At 38.5% G+C, this 20,049-nt stretch overlaps 1 protein-coding gene across 1 annotated transcript in view; it reads left to right on the top strand.

The window, feature by feature from the left end:
- LOC134348444 (cysteine-rich motor neuron 1 protein-like) overlaps nucleotides 1–20,049 on the top strand; it is a 262,947-nt gene that overhangs the window by 222,411 nt on the left and 20,487 nt on the right. Inside the window, exons 6-9 of the mRNA XM_063051847.1 lie at nucleotides 6,178–6,306; nucleotides 9,527–9,680; nucleotides 11,546–11,667; nucleotides 16,392–16,610. Coding sequence (XP_062907917.1) covers nucleotides 6,178–6,306; nucleotides 9,527–9,680; nucleotides 11,546–11,667; nucleotides 16,392–16,610 — 624 coding nt within the window. The remainder of the gene's footprint in view (nucleotides 1–6,177; nucleotides 6,307–9,526; nucleotides 9,681–11,545; nucleotides 11,668–16,391; nucleotides 16,611–20,049) is intronic.

Here is a 20,049-nt window from a genome sequence, read left to right on the forward strand (position 1 = left end):
ATACTGCATTTTGTGGTGTTGAGCCAGGTGCTATCATCATTAAAATCACATACTTTTCCTCATAAAGAGTTAATCCTATTGAATAAAATGCAAATATTTTACTGGCCCCATATGATTCATTCAAATGATGTTCACTTCAACAAAATCATACCTAAATGGGAAAATTTAATTTGCTTTGCTTTGGAATGGCAGTTAGCAATGGACTTTGAAATGCACCCTGTTATTTTTCACTAGGTTACTTAAACCTGTTTCAGAGCAGGTAAACATCATTCCATTTTGGATATTATTTGGTTTTGTCAGTATTTCTTGTCTTTTTTTTCTATCTCTAGTTTTGTATTTTTTGTCTCAACTCTTGTAGTTGTTTTTTTTTTGTCATTTCCTGTTTCTTGGATCTCAATTTTCCCTGGGGGCTCTTCCAGGAAAATGATAGCACCTCGTCTTCATCCTATCCTTTCCTCAGCCTTGTGTTAATGCTTGCTTTGCCTATTGGAAATATCCTGCTCCTTTCCTGGTCACATGTTAACTTGCTCTTTAACTTTCCAAAATCATTTTGTTAATCTGCCTATACTGTACATTACAACACCTTCCAGCACTTTAAAATATATTTATTCTTTGTTTTAGCTTCTTAGTCATAGTCATAGTCATACTTTATTGATCCCAGCGGAAATTGGTTGTTATTAAATTGTTTACCAAAAAAAACACTAGTTTCCTTTCTCTGACTTGCCTCATTAATTGACCAACCAGATGATTTCAACAACAGGTTATCCCAGTCCAGGCCTGACCTGCCCTTTGTCCATCTTTCCACAACCTTTTCTCCAACTTTAAACTAATTTGTCTTATCTCGTTCCCACTTATCACACAGTCTTTTGACTTGAAACGTTCTTTTACTGCTTCCATAGATGCTGTCTGACCTGCTGCATTTTTCCAGCATTTTGTCTTCAGTTCACTCAGTGTTGTTCTGAATTTCCTTCAGTTATCAATTAAGCTTCTGCAAGTTTCAAGTAATTTGTCCTTTTCAAATTCAGAATTTTTATTATTTTATCTTTCTCTTTTTTGTTTTAAAAATGTTAAAGTCTGTCCCGAGCCTTATAGGCTCATCAGGCTGGTGTTTATGCCAGTTTCCGTGGTGTGAAGCAACTGAGAATACGAGACGCCCCCTCAGATAGGATGCCAGTCTATCGCGAGGTTAACCCCCAGCGTTTTGCCGGTACTGTACCCATTTTCAGCTGGGTGGACTGGAGCATTGTGTGGTTAAGTGCCTTGAAAAAGACACAACATGCTACCTCGGTTAGGGCTTGAACTCACGACCTTCAGATGGCTAGTCCAACGCCCTAACCACTTGGCCATGCACCACACTTATTTGTTTTAAAGTTCATCCTAAACCTTAACAGCAAGCAGACTGAATAAACTTACAATTTCATTTATCAAATCTTAAACTGAATTAGATTACTTTAATTTCCCATTGGAAGGTTAATTCTGAATAAGAAATCAAGAAAAAACTCTTGTAGAAAGAGTACAGAGCGGAAGCTGGTTAGGAAGTTCCTGAAGGTGTACAGAAGGATTTTGAGGCATTAAAGAGGATACAGAAGAGGTTTACCAGGATGCTGCCTAGTTTAGAGGGCCTGTTCTATCATGACAGGCTGGACAAACTTGGGTTTTTTTCTTTGGAGAGGCGGAGGCTGATGGGAGATCTGATTGACGTTGATCAGATTATGAGAGACATAGATATAGACAGGGATTATCTGTTTCCCAGGGTAGAAATATTTTTACCAGAGGGCATGCATTGAAGGTGAGAGGGAGAAGGTTCAAAGGGGATGTGAGGGGAAAGTTTTTTACTCAGTGTGGTGGATGCCTGGAATGAGCTGCCTGGTATGGTGGTGGAGGCAAATACGTAAGTAGCTTTTTAGAGATGTTTAGATGGGCACATGGATATGGGCATTGTGTAAGTAGGAGGAATTCATTTTTATGTGTTTTTGATCTACTTTTTAGCTAGTTTGGCACAACATTTTGGGCCAAATGACCTATTCCTGTGCTGTACTGTTCTATGTTCTAATCATCCAAACTCATCAGTAATAATAGATGATTCTTACTGGAACATCATCAAGATTAGATTTTTGCTTATTCCCAGCTGCATACCATTGATTAGCTGACTCTTGGAGTCATATTGCCACACTATTTCTGTACTCATGTTCTGTTCCTTCTGGAGTCGCAACAATAACTCTATCGTCTTCAAAGGCACTGGTGCAATTGGGGAATATAGATTACATGAACTGAGCAGCAACATGGTGTAGCTAGTGGAAATGCTGCTGTACAGTTGGGTTTAACCCCCAACATCCATTGCTGTTTGTGTGGATTTTACACATTCTCCCTGTGACTATATGAATTTTCACCCACAGTCCAAAAATGCAGGGGTTAGTAGCTTAATCAGCCATGGTAAATTGCCCTCATGTAAAGGTAAATGTTTTAGGTTGGAGGAAATTATGGGAAAGTAGTTTAGCATAGAATTGATTCACAAATGGCTTGGACTTGGTGGGATGAAGGGCCTGTTTAAGTTCTGTATCTCCCTATGACTCTGTGATTGTATGAACAGGGAAATGGAAATTAAGTATTGGAACTATGCAAAGTACAAAACTCTGACCCCCTCAGTGCCATCAGAACTGAGGCAGAGCTGAACTATTCCCTGCCTTTAGATCGTAGTGATACCCCTGTCAGCAATATTTGTGAAAGTAAAATATTCTTGGGGTAGGGTTCAGACGATGCATTGTGGTTGTGCAGGGGTGGAGTAGTATATACAGAGTTAGGGTCCAAATTGATAGTGACTAGTAGCAGAGAACAATAAATACAGGCAAGGCCACAAAATGTACTCGAGGAGCGTGAGAACCAAGTGTTGCAAATGATTGCTTTTAAAGTCTACCTAAAGCACTGTAGGAACCAGGAAAGTAGAAGAGTGCCCATCAGGCCACACAAACAGCAAATCCAAAGGCCGTGCCATACCTCCATCTGATGGAGTGGTGAAGCACAAGGAACATAGCCTATGGGTTAAGTTTGGTGACATACCAAGAAGCTGATATAAGACTTAATCAGAAATGGGTCACTGCTTCTGAAAACAATGAAATCCTGGACAGCTCCACCTCTTTTCTCAAAGCTCTGTAAGATCTTGCACTGAGGAAACTCTTGCTCAGCTGTTCATGTTTCTCTTTTGGTGGCTTTTTGCTTGATAGTCTCCTCCTGCAGCATATTAGGACATGCATAGTGCCATGTGAATGGAACTTTTTGTTGATCTTGTTAATGCTTCTTTGTCCTTACTGCTGCAACACTATATTGTATGCAATATTGAGAGAGAATTTGTAAAATTATTTAAGATCCCAGTCTCCATAATTATAAAAAATAAGATACAAATGCAGGGGAACTGTGTTAAACCTACATAATGTACCAATTAGGCCACAACTAAAGAATTGAATCTAATTTTGGTCAAGGCACTTCAGTGATGACATAAAGGTCCCAGAGAGGATGCAAAAAATCTATTAGAAAGGTTCCAGAGATCGAGGATTATGTATATGAGATTATACAAAGGAAGGTGGATGTGTTCTCCTGAAGCAAAGAAGCTTTGGAAGGGGTTTAATGGAGGTGTATGATATCATGATGGGGTCATTTGGTGAAATGAGGAAAATGGCTTTAGCTTGTGAATTTGCGATTTAGTTTGCGAATCGGGGATGTAGATTTAACCTGGTTTGTGAGGACTTTGCTGTAACCTGAGAGTAATTATGATGTGGAGCTCGCTGTCCACAAGTGCGATGAAAATGGCCAAGAATTGGACAAGCAGTTGAGGGGAAAGAGCAGAGGAATCCATTAATAGCTACAATGGGCTTGATGAAGTAGAATGGTCACCTTCCCTCCTTTAACAACACATGCAGAAGAGTAGCAACAGACATCCTGGTCACATGTCATGAGACATTAATATAAAGTAAAATGGTGTGAGAAAGACAGGGAAAGAATCACAGCACAGGTTTCCCCCGCCATCCGAAGGTAGAGCATTCCTATGAAACAGTTCGTAAGCCAAAATTTCGTAAAGCGAAGAAGCAATTACCATTTATTTATATGGGAAAAATATGTGAGCGTTCGCGGACCCAAAACATAACCTACCAAATCAAGCCAATTAACACATAAAACCTAAAATAACAGTAACATATAGTAAAAGCAGGAATGATATGATAAATACACAGCCTATATAAAGTAGAAATACTTCTCCACAATCATTACTGAACTGTTCGCCGAAGCGAAAATCTCACGCAAGCGCTGTTGGCAAGAACACTCTCTCCAGTAACCTTTAAACTATGAAGCTGCCAAATCTACCAAATAACACGTAAAAATACACAGCCTATATAAAGTAGAAATAATGTATGTGCAGTGTAGTATCACTTACGGGAATCTGGAAGACAGCGCAGAGCACACTGATGATGGTGTGTTAGACTTGTCGGAGTTTGAGTGGTGCAGTGGCCCCCACCCTCCGGGCTGCTGAGTGATACATTACCGCGAAGAACGCAGGGGTCCAGCGGTAGCCGGGAGGTACACAGCACATCTTTAAGAAAAAAGCCGAAACAAACATGCTAATTAATTAGGTGCTGCCCGCAATTGTCGGCCCAGATCAGTGCCAATTTCCGATTGCGTTGTCTCTGATCTGGGCCGACAATTACGTGTCGGCGGCACCTAATTAATTAGCGTGTTTATTTCAGTTTTTTTCTTAAAGATGTTCTGTGTGCCTCCCAGCTACCATTGCATTCTCCGCGAATCGGTATCTGTCCGTGGCCTGGGGGTTGGGGTGGTGGGACACTGGGGTGTCATCTCATCGCCTATTTCCATTAGAGCAGGCAGCTCATCTTCTTCTATGACTGCCCGCCTCGATGTCGAAGGTCGAGGTTCGTGGTCTGCTGTGGCTGATATGGAAGGTTTGCTTGACTGCTGAGCCTCACGCATTTTTCTATCACACAGTTCTTTAATAAGGACTCAAACCATCCTGCAAATATCCCCTAAACCAACGTACCCGTTCAAAATTAAAGTCGTACTTTATCATTACTCATTCGGTTTCCATTGTTATCCTTTTTGCTTCCAATTGCATCAGCTTTTCATCTGTCAGTTCTTGGTGATGGGATGCCAAAACATCATGTTCGTCAGCTTCCACAAGCCAAACTCACGTTGTCCTTACTTCGATCACCACGATCAAAACGCTTAATTATGTCTAGTTTTATCGTAAGTGTAACACCTTTACGAGCTCTTTCAAGCTTTTCCGATACCATAGAACTCATCTCGCGAACGGCTGCTCACAGGCTCGTGTTAAAGCAAAGCAGTTCCGAATCCGGGGGAGAGCGGCTGCTCGGGGCGTGCTGCCTTTTATCGCGCACTGATTTTTTTCGCGTGCTGATTTTTTTATCGCGCGCTGAATTTTTTTTTCGTAACAGTGAAAACACCTTCTGAAAGCGAAAACAGGGTACTAATGTAGGTCTTTCGTAACAGTGAGGTTTCATAAAGCAAACGTTCGAAAAGCGGGGGACACCTGCATTGCCATAACAATTTAGTGATTCTGCATCAGTGTGTTCAAGTAATGAATTTGTTCATTTTGTCAAAAGGGGTGCTAGATTTTGTTTTCTTTCAGTGGGATAATTCTCTATTTCTCCAAGTTTAATGCAAGAGCCATATTCACCTGTATTCATTTAACTAAATTCAATTGCTGGAATGCAGAGGGAGTTATTGTTAAATATTCATTCAGCTATATGACAAGATACTGTAACAATGCATCTCAGTTTATTGCTCCAATAAGAAGACAATAGGACAGATATCATTGTATCCTTCCACTTGAAATGGGGTAAAAATATTCAAATTCCATCCTCGGCATCTTTGTGGGAGCACTGTCTTCAAAAGAGGTGGCCAGGTTGTGTTGTAACAATTGATTGAGAAGTGCACAGCACCTTTTCAGAACCTCTAGAGAGATATGATACAATACAGGTTTACCAGTGTCAATCATAATCCCAAGAACAAATAACTTCAGTAGTACTTTGATCACATTCTTGGCAAATAACAAGTTGTTGGTACAATATTTTTTTTAAATGCATGCTTCTGCTTCTGCAGTGTTAGTGAGTATTCGTCTGGCAAATAATTTTTCATGTTTTACTTTTCCAACAGAGCCAACCTTTGGAACAGTCAGTCCAACACTATGTGAGAGGCTGATAAACTGTACCTTGACAGTGAAGGATTGTCCGCATGGTTTTGTACAAGATGAGAAGGGATGCCTGATGTGCCAATGTCTACCTAGTAAGTGTTTCAGGATACCAGAAAACATTGAGTTACTGGGTACTAAAATCCTAAGAAAGTAAAAGTAATTTTCTAATAGATAACACATACCTAAACTGATTATCTCCCTCCCAAAAATCTCCAGAAAATGCAGAGGAATTTTCATTGCCAATTGTGCTCTGACTTTTAGCTCTTACTTGCTTGAACCCATCATTCTCGGTGTTATGTGCCAGCAATAATGTGCAGTGTGTAATTTTACCAAAGTCCAAATGCACAGTACATAGATGTTGAATAATTAACAATAAATGATGGTGAGCGCATCATGTCGATTTCCCTTCATCTGTAAACTATCAGTTTTGTTCACTCATGTTCGGTGTCATAATGGAGAACAGAGGGTGTTATAAGGGTCCAGTTAAACTATCTCGGAGATAGGTCACAGTGAGTCTTTTTTCCCCATGCCTTCAAAGATATTTAGCTTGGGTGCCTTGTGCCTAATGTGACTTTTGCACATTATTGTAGTAACTTTAGGTATTGCACTGTACAGCTGCCACAAAAAAAAACACATTTCATAATACATGTGAGAGATGATAAGCCTGATTCTGATATGGGTCTCTATCGTGGACTGAGAGTGGGAAGGGGAGCAAGGAGAGGGGAATCGTGGTTGGGAGAAGGGGAAGGGAGAGGGGAAGAACAGGAAACACCAGGAAAACATTCTGTAATGATCAATAAGCCACTTGTTTGGAATCAGATAACCTTGCCTGGTGTCTCAGGGCTGGGTGTGTCTTCACCAGTGGTACCCACCCTGGTCCCTGGTACTCCTGCTCTACCACTTGTCCCGCACCCTCGGCACTCCACCCTCGCCTTTCCCAACATGCTTTGCTCCCGCCAGGTTTACAAACTCGTTCTCTGCTCCATGTTGACAAATACAGCGTGCAAAAGTCTTCGGCACCCTAACAATATGTATATGCCCAAGACTTTTGCACAGTACTGTAGCTGAAATTAAAAATTACCTCCATTCAGAAAATAAAATGTCAAGATTATTCCTTGTAGCAACGATCACATCCATTCTACCAAAGATGCACTGAAGCAGTCCTAATCCTACACGTGGTCTTTATTGATAACAATAGAAGCAAAGTTAATGAAGGTCATAGTGTTATTTACCCGCAGCACCAGGAATCTGCATGGCTTCTCCTGTTTCCTTTGCTTAGGCTTAGAGAGTGGGGAAGAGGATTGAGTGAAACCTTGAAATTCCCCGAAATTACCATTGTATACTCATCATATGATCCTTTGAATTGGAGTTCCCTGCTCGTGATGTTGTAGCTTCCATAAATATTTTAGTACCATCGAGAGAAATGTAGCCCTTCAGCCAACACCTCCTGTTGCAACTCGATCTACAAAATGCAGAACAGAATAGACTTCTACATTCAGGAAAGTGCAGCACATTTGTGGTAGCGCAGATGGTAAATCTTTCTTGGAAACTCGCAGTTCATAATCTAGGGTTGACGCAAGTTTGTTAATCAGCTGAGAATCTTTGTTACCTCTTTCCAGGAAACATCAGCATAGTAATTATTTTCTGTGCTAGCCTCCAAGTTTCCACTTGTCTGTGAATTATTTTCCTCTCATTGGCATTGGCTTTGCTCGTTTTGTTTAACCACTTGCCTTCGCCAAATATGATCCTCTGTATCATGGAGAATTAAGTGATAAAGCACAGAAACACACCCATGCTGGTCAAGGTGCCTTCCTGAGCATGTCCCATTTGCCTGCATATCTCTCGACACCTATCTAAATGTCTTTTCAATGCTATAATTGTACCTGCCTCTACCACTTCTTTTGGCAAACTCATTTCATATACCCATCATCATCTGTGGTAAAAATTTGTCCCCCTTAAATCTCTTCCCCTCTCATCTTAAACCCATGCTTTCTAGTCTTATTATGTGCCCATCGTCCTTTTGTCCATGCCCCCCATTGTTCTATAAGGTCATGGAGACGGAGGGAATATGGAGGCCGGACGTAACCAGGATGACTCATAAGTTAAGTTAGGTACATCAGTCTGTGAGCAGAAATCTGAGTCCATGCCATTTTAAAAACTGGATCTGGTAAGAAAGAAATAATTGTCCACTTTTGCTTAACCATTCACTATCCCTGACACCCCACCCTCACCTTTTCTGGCTGACATCACGTCTTCTCCTCCCTATCAAGAACAGTCATATTAAAGAACAACCTCACATATGGTCAAAAATACATCACTACCAAACCCAGCTACCTCTTCCATCCATATCCTTCTGGCATAATTCCAGGATCTGAAGCGCACAAAAACAGGTTCATAACTCATGCCAAAACAGCTTTAAAACACATATATTTTCATTCTATTGTGTTTAAAACAGGAACTTGCCATCTGTCAAGTGTGCTTAAAAATCAGCTAGTACTGTAAACTTCTATTGCCAAACATGTAAATACATGTAAAAGACTGAGTATTTTTAAAGCTTACTCATCACCTCATAAGCGACTAAATATTCTTTATTGGTGAAGTCAATGCTTTGATGTGCATACGATCCATAATTTGTCTCCTTGTCACATCCACTATTTCCCATAATTCTGATCAGAACAACTGCTGCTAATTTCAAAGTTTATAGTACCAAAATGCTCCACACACGCTTTGTCAGTGTTCCAGTGGCCTAGAGTCAGAAGCTGGAAACGGAACATACGCAGTAATAAAATGGAACAGGAGTTGGTCTGCTTGCATCTCATTCAGGGAACAGTTTTATTGCCATGATGCTTAATACTGCAGTCATCTCTCAAGATAAGTGTGCTCATGATAAGTAAAATACTTTTGACATGATTAGTTATGGATTGGAGGTTTGAAAAATAGCATGCTATTTTACAAATTAGCTGTAAGTAAGGAACCGGATTTGCCACACCGCAAACTCAATTAATTTACAATTTAGAGTGATGAGATGTGGATCTGTTTGTTTGATCAGCCTTGCCATTAGCTGGAGCTGTTGTCCAGGGGCCAAGTAGTTACAATTCATCCAAGCAGCTATTGTACACTATTTATAAAGCCTGACCCAGCAAGAGGCAGCTTGGCTGTTTGCCTTTTTCAAGTGAAGAATGATACAAGAATGTTGAATGAGAAGTGAGGAAATGAATCACAATGTTTTGGTCGACAGAGATGTATTGTTTTGTTGTTAGTACATTTTGTACCAAGTTGTAACCAATAGTAAATAACATCTTTTTGTTCCAGAGGAACCCTGCCCAGATTTGATATCGTATTGCTCTTTAGATTGTCCCCATGGTTTTCTGATGGATGTAGATGACTGCGTCATCTGTGAGTGCCGACCACAGCCACACAAGTGCCGAAAACTTTCCTGCAATAAGCACTGTCCCTATGGCTTTATGTAAGTACAGCAGACCAGCACCAAGTGAATAAATCAGTTGGATAGCTTTTACCACTTAGAGAACAGGTACAGATGTTTCCTTTTAATTAAATAACTAGGGTTCATCACTTTCTTATTCTTTAAAATAATTCAAGGAAGCACAGCACTTTATCAAGAATCAACAACAACTGGAGAATCTTGAGAATGTATTACAGATTCCGATGTTGGTTAAAAAAAATTCCAATTTTTTTTCCTTTCGGTTATTATTTCTGTTTCACTGAGTGACAATTGCAATGATATGCAAATTATTTAGAAGTATTTACTTTACTTTATTGTCGCCAGACAATTGATACCAGAGCGTACAATCATCACAGTGATATTTGATTCTGCGCTTTGCGCAGTAAAAAGGTATTCTTTCAAAAGTGCCGTGCATGCTTCATCTAGCTCCCGCAGAATTGTCTTGGTCTCCAGGAAGTGAAGATTCTTCTCCCATAAGCAATCCTGAGTAAAGTTAATCAGGACAAATATTTTATTTCATTAGTTATTTATTTTTTAAATCATTGTAGAGAGGAACTTAAGGGTGTTTGGTGAAAATTATCTCATATTTTTCACAAAGAAGAGACCATTTAACTCAATGAGTCCATGTCAGCTGTCAGAGTAATTCCACCAATCCCATTCTCCCACTTATTACCCCATAACCTTCTCTCTCTTGCATGCCCATTTGCTCCATCCATTGAATGACTGTTAGCTTTCTTATTGGTGTGTTGGCCTGTAAGACAAAATTAGCAGAGGATATGAGATTTCAGAATGCTATATACAAAAATCGACTTCAGATGCTAACAATCAGAAGAAATGAATGTGATGTGATTATTTGTTTATGAATCTGATTGCCTGTTTTCACTGCTGCTCTTTCTGTATCATAGGTACATGTTTGTTATTAGCACCTGCAGAGAGAACTACAGTACTAGCATTGTTGAATTAAAGAATTAAATTGTTTACTAGGCATATTTACCATACCCATACTTATGGCTTCCACATTAAGAAAGCTCCATCTACAATACACATTACAAGCAAGTTGACCTTTGCTGATATCCAAACATGAATCTTTCTTCAAGTTTACTTAATGCTACTTCCTCATTTACTGCAGATAGTTTAAAGCTGCAGCCCATCAAAAATACTGTTTTATGTCTTAATAAAGTGATATACAATTTCAATGACGTGAACAAATATATTGATATCCATCATATTGTTGTAAAAAATGTAATGTGTGTGTGTCAGCTTATCTCTTTGGTGGCATTAGGCCTCTACATCTGAAAGGTTGAAGCTCATTTCAGAATTTATCTCGTATAACCTAATTGAACAACAAATACAACAGTGAGAGAGTTTAACGTTGCCACATGTATGGTCCTTCAAAGGAACCATTCTGCCAATGACATGAGTGAAATATTTTGTGAGTGAAATATCTTGTGATATTAATTTTAAGAAATACTTTTTTTCTGCCTAGTATGCTGCCTTTAATCAAGATGGCTGGAAAATGTCCCCTGCTCCTTGATTTTCATTTTTATTGATTTCATTTTTTTTTATTTAATCAATGTTGTCAACATTGAAACAAATGTTTGCTCTTCAGAAGTAATTTCTGAACATAATGTGTTTGATCAATAGGATCAGGGTTTTGTAATTTAAAAACAGATATTTTGATGTTCGAAAATTAAATTTAAAATATAAAGTGCTGGTAAAATACTCAGCTGGTCAGACAGCATCTGAAGAACAAAGTTAATGTTTCATGTTGATGAACCCCAGTGAAAATATAAGCATCCCTTTAATTAATAGGTATGTCCTGCATGAGGTCAGTCTCACCCAGAATTTGCTTTTTGCCTTATTTTTAGGAGAAACAAACATGGTTGTGAGATGTGCCGCTGTGTGAAATGCCCACCGCTTACCTGTGACAAGTACTGCCCAGAAGGGTATGAAAAGAATAAGAAAGGATGCTCCATGTGCAAATGCAAAGGTACCATAACATTAACTCATTTAAGGATATATTTCGTCAATATTTGGAAAGAGATTATACGGTCAGGAATGTCAACAATGCAACAAATTTTCACATTGGTATTTGCATTGAGTTAAGGGCCATTAAAATAACGCTTAGCTCTTTTATAGATTTGACTCCATTAAAGTTATGAATATGTCTGATTTTTAATCTATGTCATGGATTATAATCTCAAAAATAACAAAGGCAGTATATTTTCCTTTTATTCGCAATTGACATCCATTGAATTTAACAGAAGGAGAAAATGTATTGGAGAAATAATTAGCTGTCTCCTGAAATCTTAGGCAGATTTTTTTTTAAACTGAAATCTTGGTCCATCCAACCTTACTTGAAGGACATGCTGCTTATGACAAGAGTTTAAGTTTTTCAACCAAATTCATTACTTTTTCTTGCTGGGGAGAAATAGCGGACAGCCAGTCTGAAAGTTGGAGATCTACATCATTGGTATTTTTGATGCCTGAAAGACCATAAAGGATTAATAGTGTTTTGCAGTGTACATAGTTTTGCACTTTAACAACGTAAGAAGCTGCGTGATGTCAACCCTCGGTGGGATTCTTCTGAAGTAAAAAGACTGGCTCAATTAATGGCTTGAGCAACATTACTCAAACCAGAAAAATCAAGCCAAAATATTTCACTCCCAAATGTATGCTCCATGTAGGAGGAAAAAAATAGTGACACAAAACACTGCAGCTGCTTGTATCTGAGGCAACAAACAATGTGCTGGAGGAACTCAGTGGGTCGAGTAGCATTGCTATGGAGAAAGAAGTTGCTGACATTTTGGGTTGAAAGCCTGCATCAGGATGTCACCTGCATGCCAACAATTACCTCCCTGACACAGATGCTGCACGGCTCCCACCTTTTAATCTGGCAATCCTCCAGCCTTTCCAGTCCTGATGGAGGGCCTTGGCCCAAAACATTGACTGTTGACTCATTTCCATAGATGCTGCCTGACTTGCTAGTTCCTCCAGCATCTTGTGTGTGTTGCTCTGGACATCCAGCATCTGCAGAATCTCTTGTGTTTATGTTCAATTCTCTCAATTCCCCGAATTCTCAGTATTTTCTTTTTGGGTCCCTCCTCCTGGTCATCTGCATATAGCGCTTCCGAATTCTCTTTTACCAGGTCCTATCTTATCACATTGCTATCAGTCTTTCTCCAATAAGGGAACTTAATTTCTGATACATCGTCCTTCTCCATGACATCCTTAAAGCAAGAGTTATGGTTTCTGTCTCTGAAATGTTCACCCACTGCAACTCCTACCAGTTACCAATACATTTTCAAACAGCAGATTTGCTCCTCCTTCAGTCGAACAATCTACAGACAGGCTCAAAAAGGTCTCCTGGACATACTTAAAAAAATTCTAACCCCTCTAAGCATTTCACATTAATGTAATCACCGTTAGTATTAGGAAGATGAAATACGAGAGTTTGGAAGGTGCTGTCTGCAGCATCTTGGTGAGTTGCTGCAGTACATCATGAAGATGGTACAAACTGCTGCTACATTTAGACAACTCTTATCTACACTGACATAACCTTCATCATTTAAAGTGTGGGAATGGCAGATATCTGGTCCAATACTTTGGTATTGCTATTTTCCTTCATTATTGTTATCGTGCTTCTGTTAATGTTGGCAAATCCCAGCCCCTGATTAAATATTAGTTTTCTTTGGATTCTCTTTCTCTTTTATAAATATTGAAACAAGGTAATTATTGTCTGCTAATGCCTTAATTTAATTCATAATATCACCATTATCAGTTATTAACTCAATATCAAGTCCCTTTCCTTTCAGAATCATTTAGCTGTTTATCAAACGTCCAAAGCACTTCCATCAATAAACAAAACTTTTGTTTTACAATGGCGTTCTATGCTGAAATTGCAGCAAAACGCATTTCATAGAAATCTGCCCACTTAGTATCTGATTTCCCCCTCAGGCAAGTCTTATAGGCCATATGGTTGAAGCTGTTAAGCAGCAATGTTACATAAGTGGTCTTTTCTAACACATTGCAGTCTTCCGCAAGCTTCTAGCCATTTCACATTAGGCACGTTGCCACTCATGTGATAGTCACATGCCAAGATCAGACTTATCTTTGAAGTGACAGGCTACCAGGCATCTTGCCAGATGTGAAAGGCTTGCTACCACTACTCGATTGGGTGCCAAAACCCATTTTCTTTCATGCTTCTGGCTTTTATTCATCATGCTGCTGAGTATCGAAACTTGGCTCAAAAGCCGATAAGAAAGATAATGGTGGTTTGCATGATCTAATGTAGGATCAGGAACGCTATACTTTGCAGAAGGCATTTCTTCTATGTCCACCCCATTGGAAGTAACATAATAATGATTTCGTGCAAACGTGCAGAATATGATGGCTCTTTAACATGGAACTAAATTCAGTGCTTAGGTATCTAATGATACTCAGTGATCATCGTGGTAGGTTAAATCATACAATATATTCTTTCAAATTTTGATTGTGGTTGAATGATACGATGTAAAATTTCCTCTGTCTGTTTGGAATGCCACAGGAAATTCCTATCACTTCCCTCTGACATCTGGCTCAAGTACAAGAAGCCGCATTGCATTAACAAAGGGTGCACAGACCCACTGAATCATTCTTCTTCCTCCCATCAGTTTTTCTAAACAAATCATCTCCTTTACTTTCTCCTTTCACTGTCTACTTTCTACAAAACTGTGATGGAAAAAAAGTCAGTTTAAAGTAACCACTCCTAGTTTGGTTAATTTAAACTACAGGTTGAAATGTTGCATGGCATTAGGTGAAAATCAACCATAATCACAACTACCTTTAATAGTGTGCAATAGTTCAGTATACAACAGAGGTGTGAAGCATGGAAACACGCAGACTTGATTAATGGTCCAGCTTTAATTTACAATTGCATTATCTGCTTTTAGCATCCACTATATTCTTTTACTCAGTCTAGGAATGTGCATTATCAAAAATGAAGTGCATAAAAGATTCTATATAATAAACTTCCTTACTGTATACAAAATGGTGATAATATTACTTTGGTATTTAAAATTGTTGCTGTAATTAATAAAAACAATTAACTGGTCCATTTTTCCTAACAGTTCTCTGTGTCTGCTTAGGTCATTTAAGTGCACACTACAGTCTGTATCTGAGCTGCTTAATGATCATGTATAAGAACAAAGCTAGAAAAAAGTATCTTACCTGAAATAAATGTTGATCAAGCTGAATTTCTTTCTGTCTCTGTGTGTTTATCTTTTTTCTTTTCTGTTTTTATCCACCAGACTATGAAAAGTGAGTCTTGTTCTGTAGAACAATCTGGATAATAATAACATTGTCTGTCTGAATGTAACTCAGTGGGATGTGTGAGTGGGTGTTGGTCTGTCAAAATAGGAATTACGAATCATTTACAAAATTCATTTAATAACACCTCGAACTATTGTATCATAATGTGAGCAAAAGAAGTTATTTTGAGAATGATGCAAAGTATAAAAGATGACTATCACGCATATCACTAGAAAATTCAGTTCCTGTTTAATGTTCTTCAGATTTGCTGTATAACCAATTAAATTCACGTTGGTTTTTGCTTGAAACTTTTAATTTTTAAATCCATCTTTGCAGAAGTGGTCAGTTTTTTAAGTTATGAATTTGTTTATCATTTCTCCCTCTTTTAACCTCACCCCAGCACACAAAATGACAGAGAAATGGGCAAGTAGCTTTTTCTCTGTCACTGAGTCAGTAAAACGCTGGACAGGTTCAAGGTGCTTAACTCTCTTGTGTTTTTCTCTGTTTAAAAGTCACTGACACTGATACATTCTTTTGTCACATATACTGTACTTAGGAAATGCGATCCAGCACCTCTTAGCTTAATGCATCAGTACTAAATAACAGCATCAAGAGAAAACATTAGAGTTGTGTTAAATCAAAATAAAATTATTAGTAGTATTATTTTCAAATAGCATAATGACCTTTCATTAGTTCCTAATTTTATAACTGAGCCTAAATTAAACAAGTTCGTTGACTTTATTTTGACAGGGTAGATCTTATGTGATGTGTTTTATGGGTTGAATCCAATTCCTAACAAGCCTAGCTCAAAGCTAATTGATAATCCCGCTGTAAGAAATCTGGAAATGCTGATGCAGGTTATGGGAAATGTTATACTGGGACCTGACCCTTTGGTATTGTGACTAGTGTAATTTAATAGAATAGAGTGGTTTGTATTCTGTATAACCATTGTTGTACCTTATTTGGGACTTTACTTTCTGATATTGGCACATCGGATTTAAAAAAGAATGAAGCAGAGTTGTTTGTATTTTGTGTCTAACTACTGTTATAACTTACCATGGTGTTCCTAGTGGTGTTCTCCTATCTTGAAAAATGCTGGAGATACAGCAGGTCAGGGTAAAGCTGTGAAGAGAATGTTAACATTTCAGGTTTCTGATGGAAGAAGTAAATACCAGCTCTGTTTCTCATTACACTGATGCTATCCGATCTCCACTAGTTATCTCCAGGCACTTGCTGTTTCTATTTCAGTTTAACAAAATTTTCTGTTTTATGCTTTTTGATATTAAAGAAAAAAGTTGGTTAGGGAAATAATGCAATTTGACCTCCTAAAGCAATGCTAACAGCTAACAAAACTTAAGCCCTTGATGAGTTTTGGGTTGAGTAGATTAAATGTTTTTACATTTTCACACTTGGTTACTTTTATAGAGTCTGATGTGCATCTTAGCACCACCACTGCTCCAATTGCAACCAGTTTCTGCTTGACTGCTAACGGCCATCGCTATGAAGAAGGAGAAGGCTGGCATGATGGATGTAGAGACTGTTATTGTTACAGTGGAAAGGAAATGTGTGTGTTAATTACATGCCCTGTTCCAAACTGCCTCAATCCATTGGTCAAACCTGGGCAGTGCTGCCCCACCTGTCAAGGTAAGGTGCACCTTAATCAGATTAGGTAAAGAGAAATTGATTTCTGCATTGAGTATGCCACTGAGCACAGCATAATTTTAAGTGATATGTTGTTAAGTGTAAAGCTGTTTAAGAAATATAGGAGAATTAATGACAGGGGAACGAAACAGGAAATCAGTGCCAGAGGTCAGGTTAGTTTTATCAGTGAAAAATGATGAACTAACCCCAACATCCAGTTCCTCAATTTGAAAATAAAACATATACTGTTTCAAAATGGTAAATTATGCTGTCATTTTACATGCCACATCTGGATTTTTTTTTGAGTATATTGATGGGAAATTCCTCTGTCTATTGACCATCATAAACTATATTGAGATAAAGACAGTGGAGTAGTCTTGAGCTGGTTCTTGATGAACAGCCATCTTGTACTGATTTCTCCCGAGCTGTATCGAAGCTGAAAGATCATAAGGCTGGAAATGTTGCACGGGAGCTGTGGGTGATCATCTCAACTTTTCCTTTAGATATGTTATTTATATAGAGCTACTTTTATTATTGGCTTTGCCTCTGCTACACTGGACTTAACACTATGTGATGCTGCCACTAAATTGAAAAGTGCAGTAAAACTCTTGTATTCCTTTCCTTTGAAATAAATACAGTTTCAAAAGTCCTGACATGAGAATTAATGTGAAAGGAAAATTCAGGAGGAAGCGTAACTTCAAAGTAAAATGGAAGTTTAGTTCTTTATGCGCAGTACAGTGACCCGATTTTCTCTGAGTGAAGCTAACATTTTAAGTCTCCTGGCATCTTTAATCTTTGATGTTAGTTTTGGGATAATCTTGCATGTTCCAAAACATCTGCATTTATTTAACATTTGGTTGCTTTGGACCAACCTGTATAGTGGTGTGCAATTAGTTACTGTAAGTTTTCTCAGCCTGTTCCAAACATTTTACAAATTGGTCTTTTCTAATAAGAATCTATGCCACTATTAATCTGCTTATTAAATATAATAGGTCTGGTCTACCTATTTTCTTCTTATGCCTTTAGGTCAACAAATGTGGGTTAAAATATATAATGTTGATTGGAACTGCTGTCATCTGAAGTTTAGTGACTTTATATATTTTAGCTACTCATCAACATCACACAGATTTGCCTATTCAATTTAAATTACAGAAAACTGTCCCAAGCTCAGAAGTAGTTAGAGTAGGCTTTCTCGATCCATTGTAACTTTCTTTCAAACAGGTAGGAATTTCATTGGCTCTATTAGAATATGTGTTAAGCTTTACTTCCCAGACGCATCCATGAGAGAGTTCCTACATCCTGGTGTGAAAGACAGAAGATCCAATCACTCCTCCCACTGTGCTGGAATTTCCTGTCCTCCTTACAGCAGTTGAAATCCCACTTACCAGATCCAAGTTAACAGGTTGAAAACATATCAGTACACAACAAGTTTTCCCATTTATAAGGTATCCAGTTTCACTTCCAGGGAAAATGAAATCACCAGTTAAGGAACAAGCTAATGGGGCACTTCTGCAATTTTTTCCTTAATGTTTGAAATTGATCAGTCAAGTCCAAAAGAAGTCTCAGATTCAATGCTATTCTCTATAGTTGGTGAACCGATTTCTGCCAGGGCAACGATACAACATAATGGTGGCTTTAAGTATACTTGGTTCAGCAAGAATACTTTTCCTTATCTGTCTTCGAATCCAATTATACCAGGACAGTGTGTGTGCAAGTGTGTGTGTGTGTGTGTGTGTATATATATTGGGAGGAAGGAGGAGTATAATGTACATGAAGTTAGAATACAGAGTCAAGATTGATTGTTTCCCATACGTGCCAGAGGGAGGAGAGGAAGGGATGTGCAGCTCAATAGACTGAAGGTACGTGTTTTTTTTTTCTCTTGGAAATCAGGCAGGCCAATTGTTGACAGAGCTTCAATGGTCAAGCTCTGATGTTCTTTTAGATACAATATTTCTTCTGTCATCTTCTGTCTGACTCTGAGTGACTGGGCAGTTAATTCTCTGGGAAAGTAAGGATCTGCTTTCTCCCTTTCCTCAGGTTTGTGCTTAGTTACCAATCCTGCTAGAATCCCAATGAGTTATGCCATCAACTTGAAAATTATTCATGTCTGAACATTTTGTCTCTGTTTCCCATTAATACCTCAGAATTGTGTTAAACTTTAAATCCATTAAACTTAGTGAGATAATCTAAATTTACAGATTTTTTTCATGCTCTGTGATTTTTATTCAGGTCCAATTCAACCAGGTCTTACTGGCATCTGCCATCTGCTCACAGTTGTCACCATAGGACCATAAGACATGGAAGCAGAGTTCTGCCACTCAGCCCATCAACTCATCTCTGCCATTCCATCACGTCTGATTTATTATCCCTCTCAATCTCATTCTCCTGCCTTCTTCTCTAACCTTTGATGCCCTGACTAACCAAGAATTGATCACCCTTTGCTTTAAATATATCCAGTGACTTGGCCTCTACAGCCGTCTGTGGTGTTGTATTTCAGAGATTCACCACCCGCTGGCTACAGAAATTCCTCCTCATCTCTGTCATGTACTCCCACACTGAACTAGTCCAACTTTCAGTGACCTGTCAGGTTTGCTCAGTGTTTACCAAACTTCAGCAGCATAGTCTGCATCAAATAAAATCCAGCACTGAAATTCCACTGAAAGCTTTAACAGGCTGGCAAAATTCTTCTTCATTACCACCTTTACCATCAAAATAATGAGGGTTTATAAATGTCTCTGACATTCAGACAAATAAATAAATAATTGTCCATATTTTAAAAGAATAAAATTAATTAACTATTTGCATGCATAAGTAAAAGCATCAAACTGAAATAGTTAAATGATAATCAGTCATAACACGATCAGCATATTACTTGTGACTTGTGCTTCTTTTGCTGTATTTTCTTTGACAAGGCTCAAATGTTACTTCTTAACTGCTTATATTTTCATTCAGTGATTTTGAAATCATCCTTTTTGATAAACAATTCTCATAACTTTCATATTTACTAACACTGAAGGCAGTACAGTATATCAAGAGAATTAAGCATTATGTCCAAGTTGACAGTCTGACAGACATACATTATCTACATTCTGCTTACTGTAGCCTTCCATCATTGCCCAGACTGCCTTTTTTCATGTTAAATCCTCCTCACCATCTACCTTCTTAACCACTAGGTCAGTCACCTCTACAGACCATTCTCCTACTTCATCCGAATCTTGTCTTGCCGTTTTGTGATGTGCCTTGTCCCAGAAAATGAAATAAGTGATATTAGACGAAGGGTCTCGGCCTTAAACGTCGACTGTACCTCTTCCTAGAGATGCTGCCTGGCCTGCTGCGTTCACCAGCAACTTTGATGTGTGTTAAGTGATTTTAGGATGTCCCAAAGTACTTTGCAGCCATTTATCTATTGTTAAATTGCAGTAATTCTTGCAATGTACAAAAC

Source organism: Mobula hypostoma, chromosome 1 (assembly GCF_963921235.1).
Source record: "Mobula hypostoma chromosome 1, sMobHyp1.1, whole genome shotgun sequence".
NCBI lineage: Eukaryota > Metazoa > Chordata > Chondrichthyes > Myliobatiformes > Myliobatidae > Mobula > Mobula hypostoma.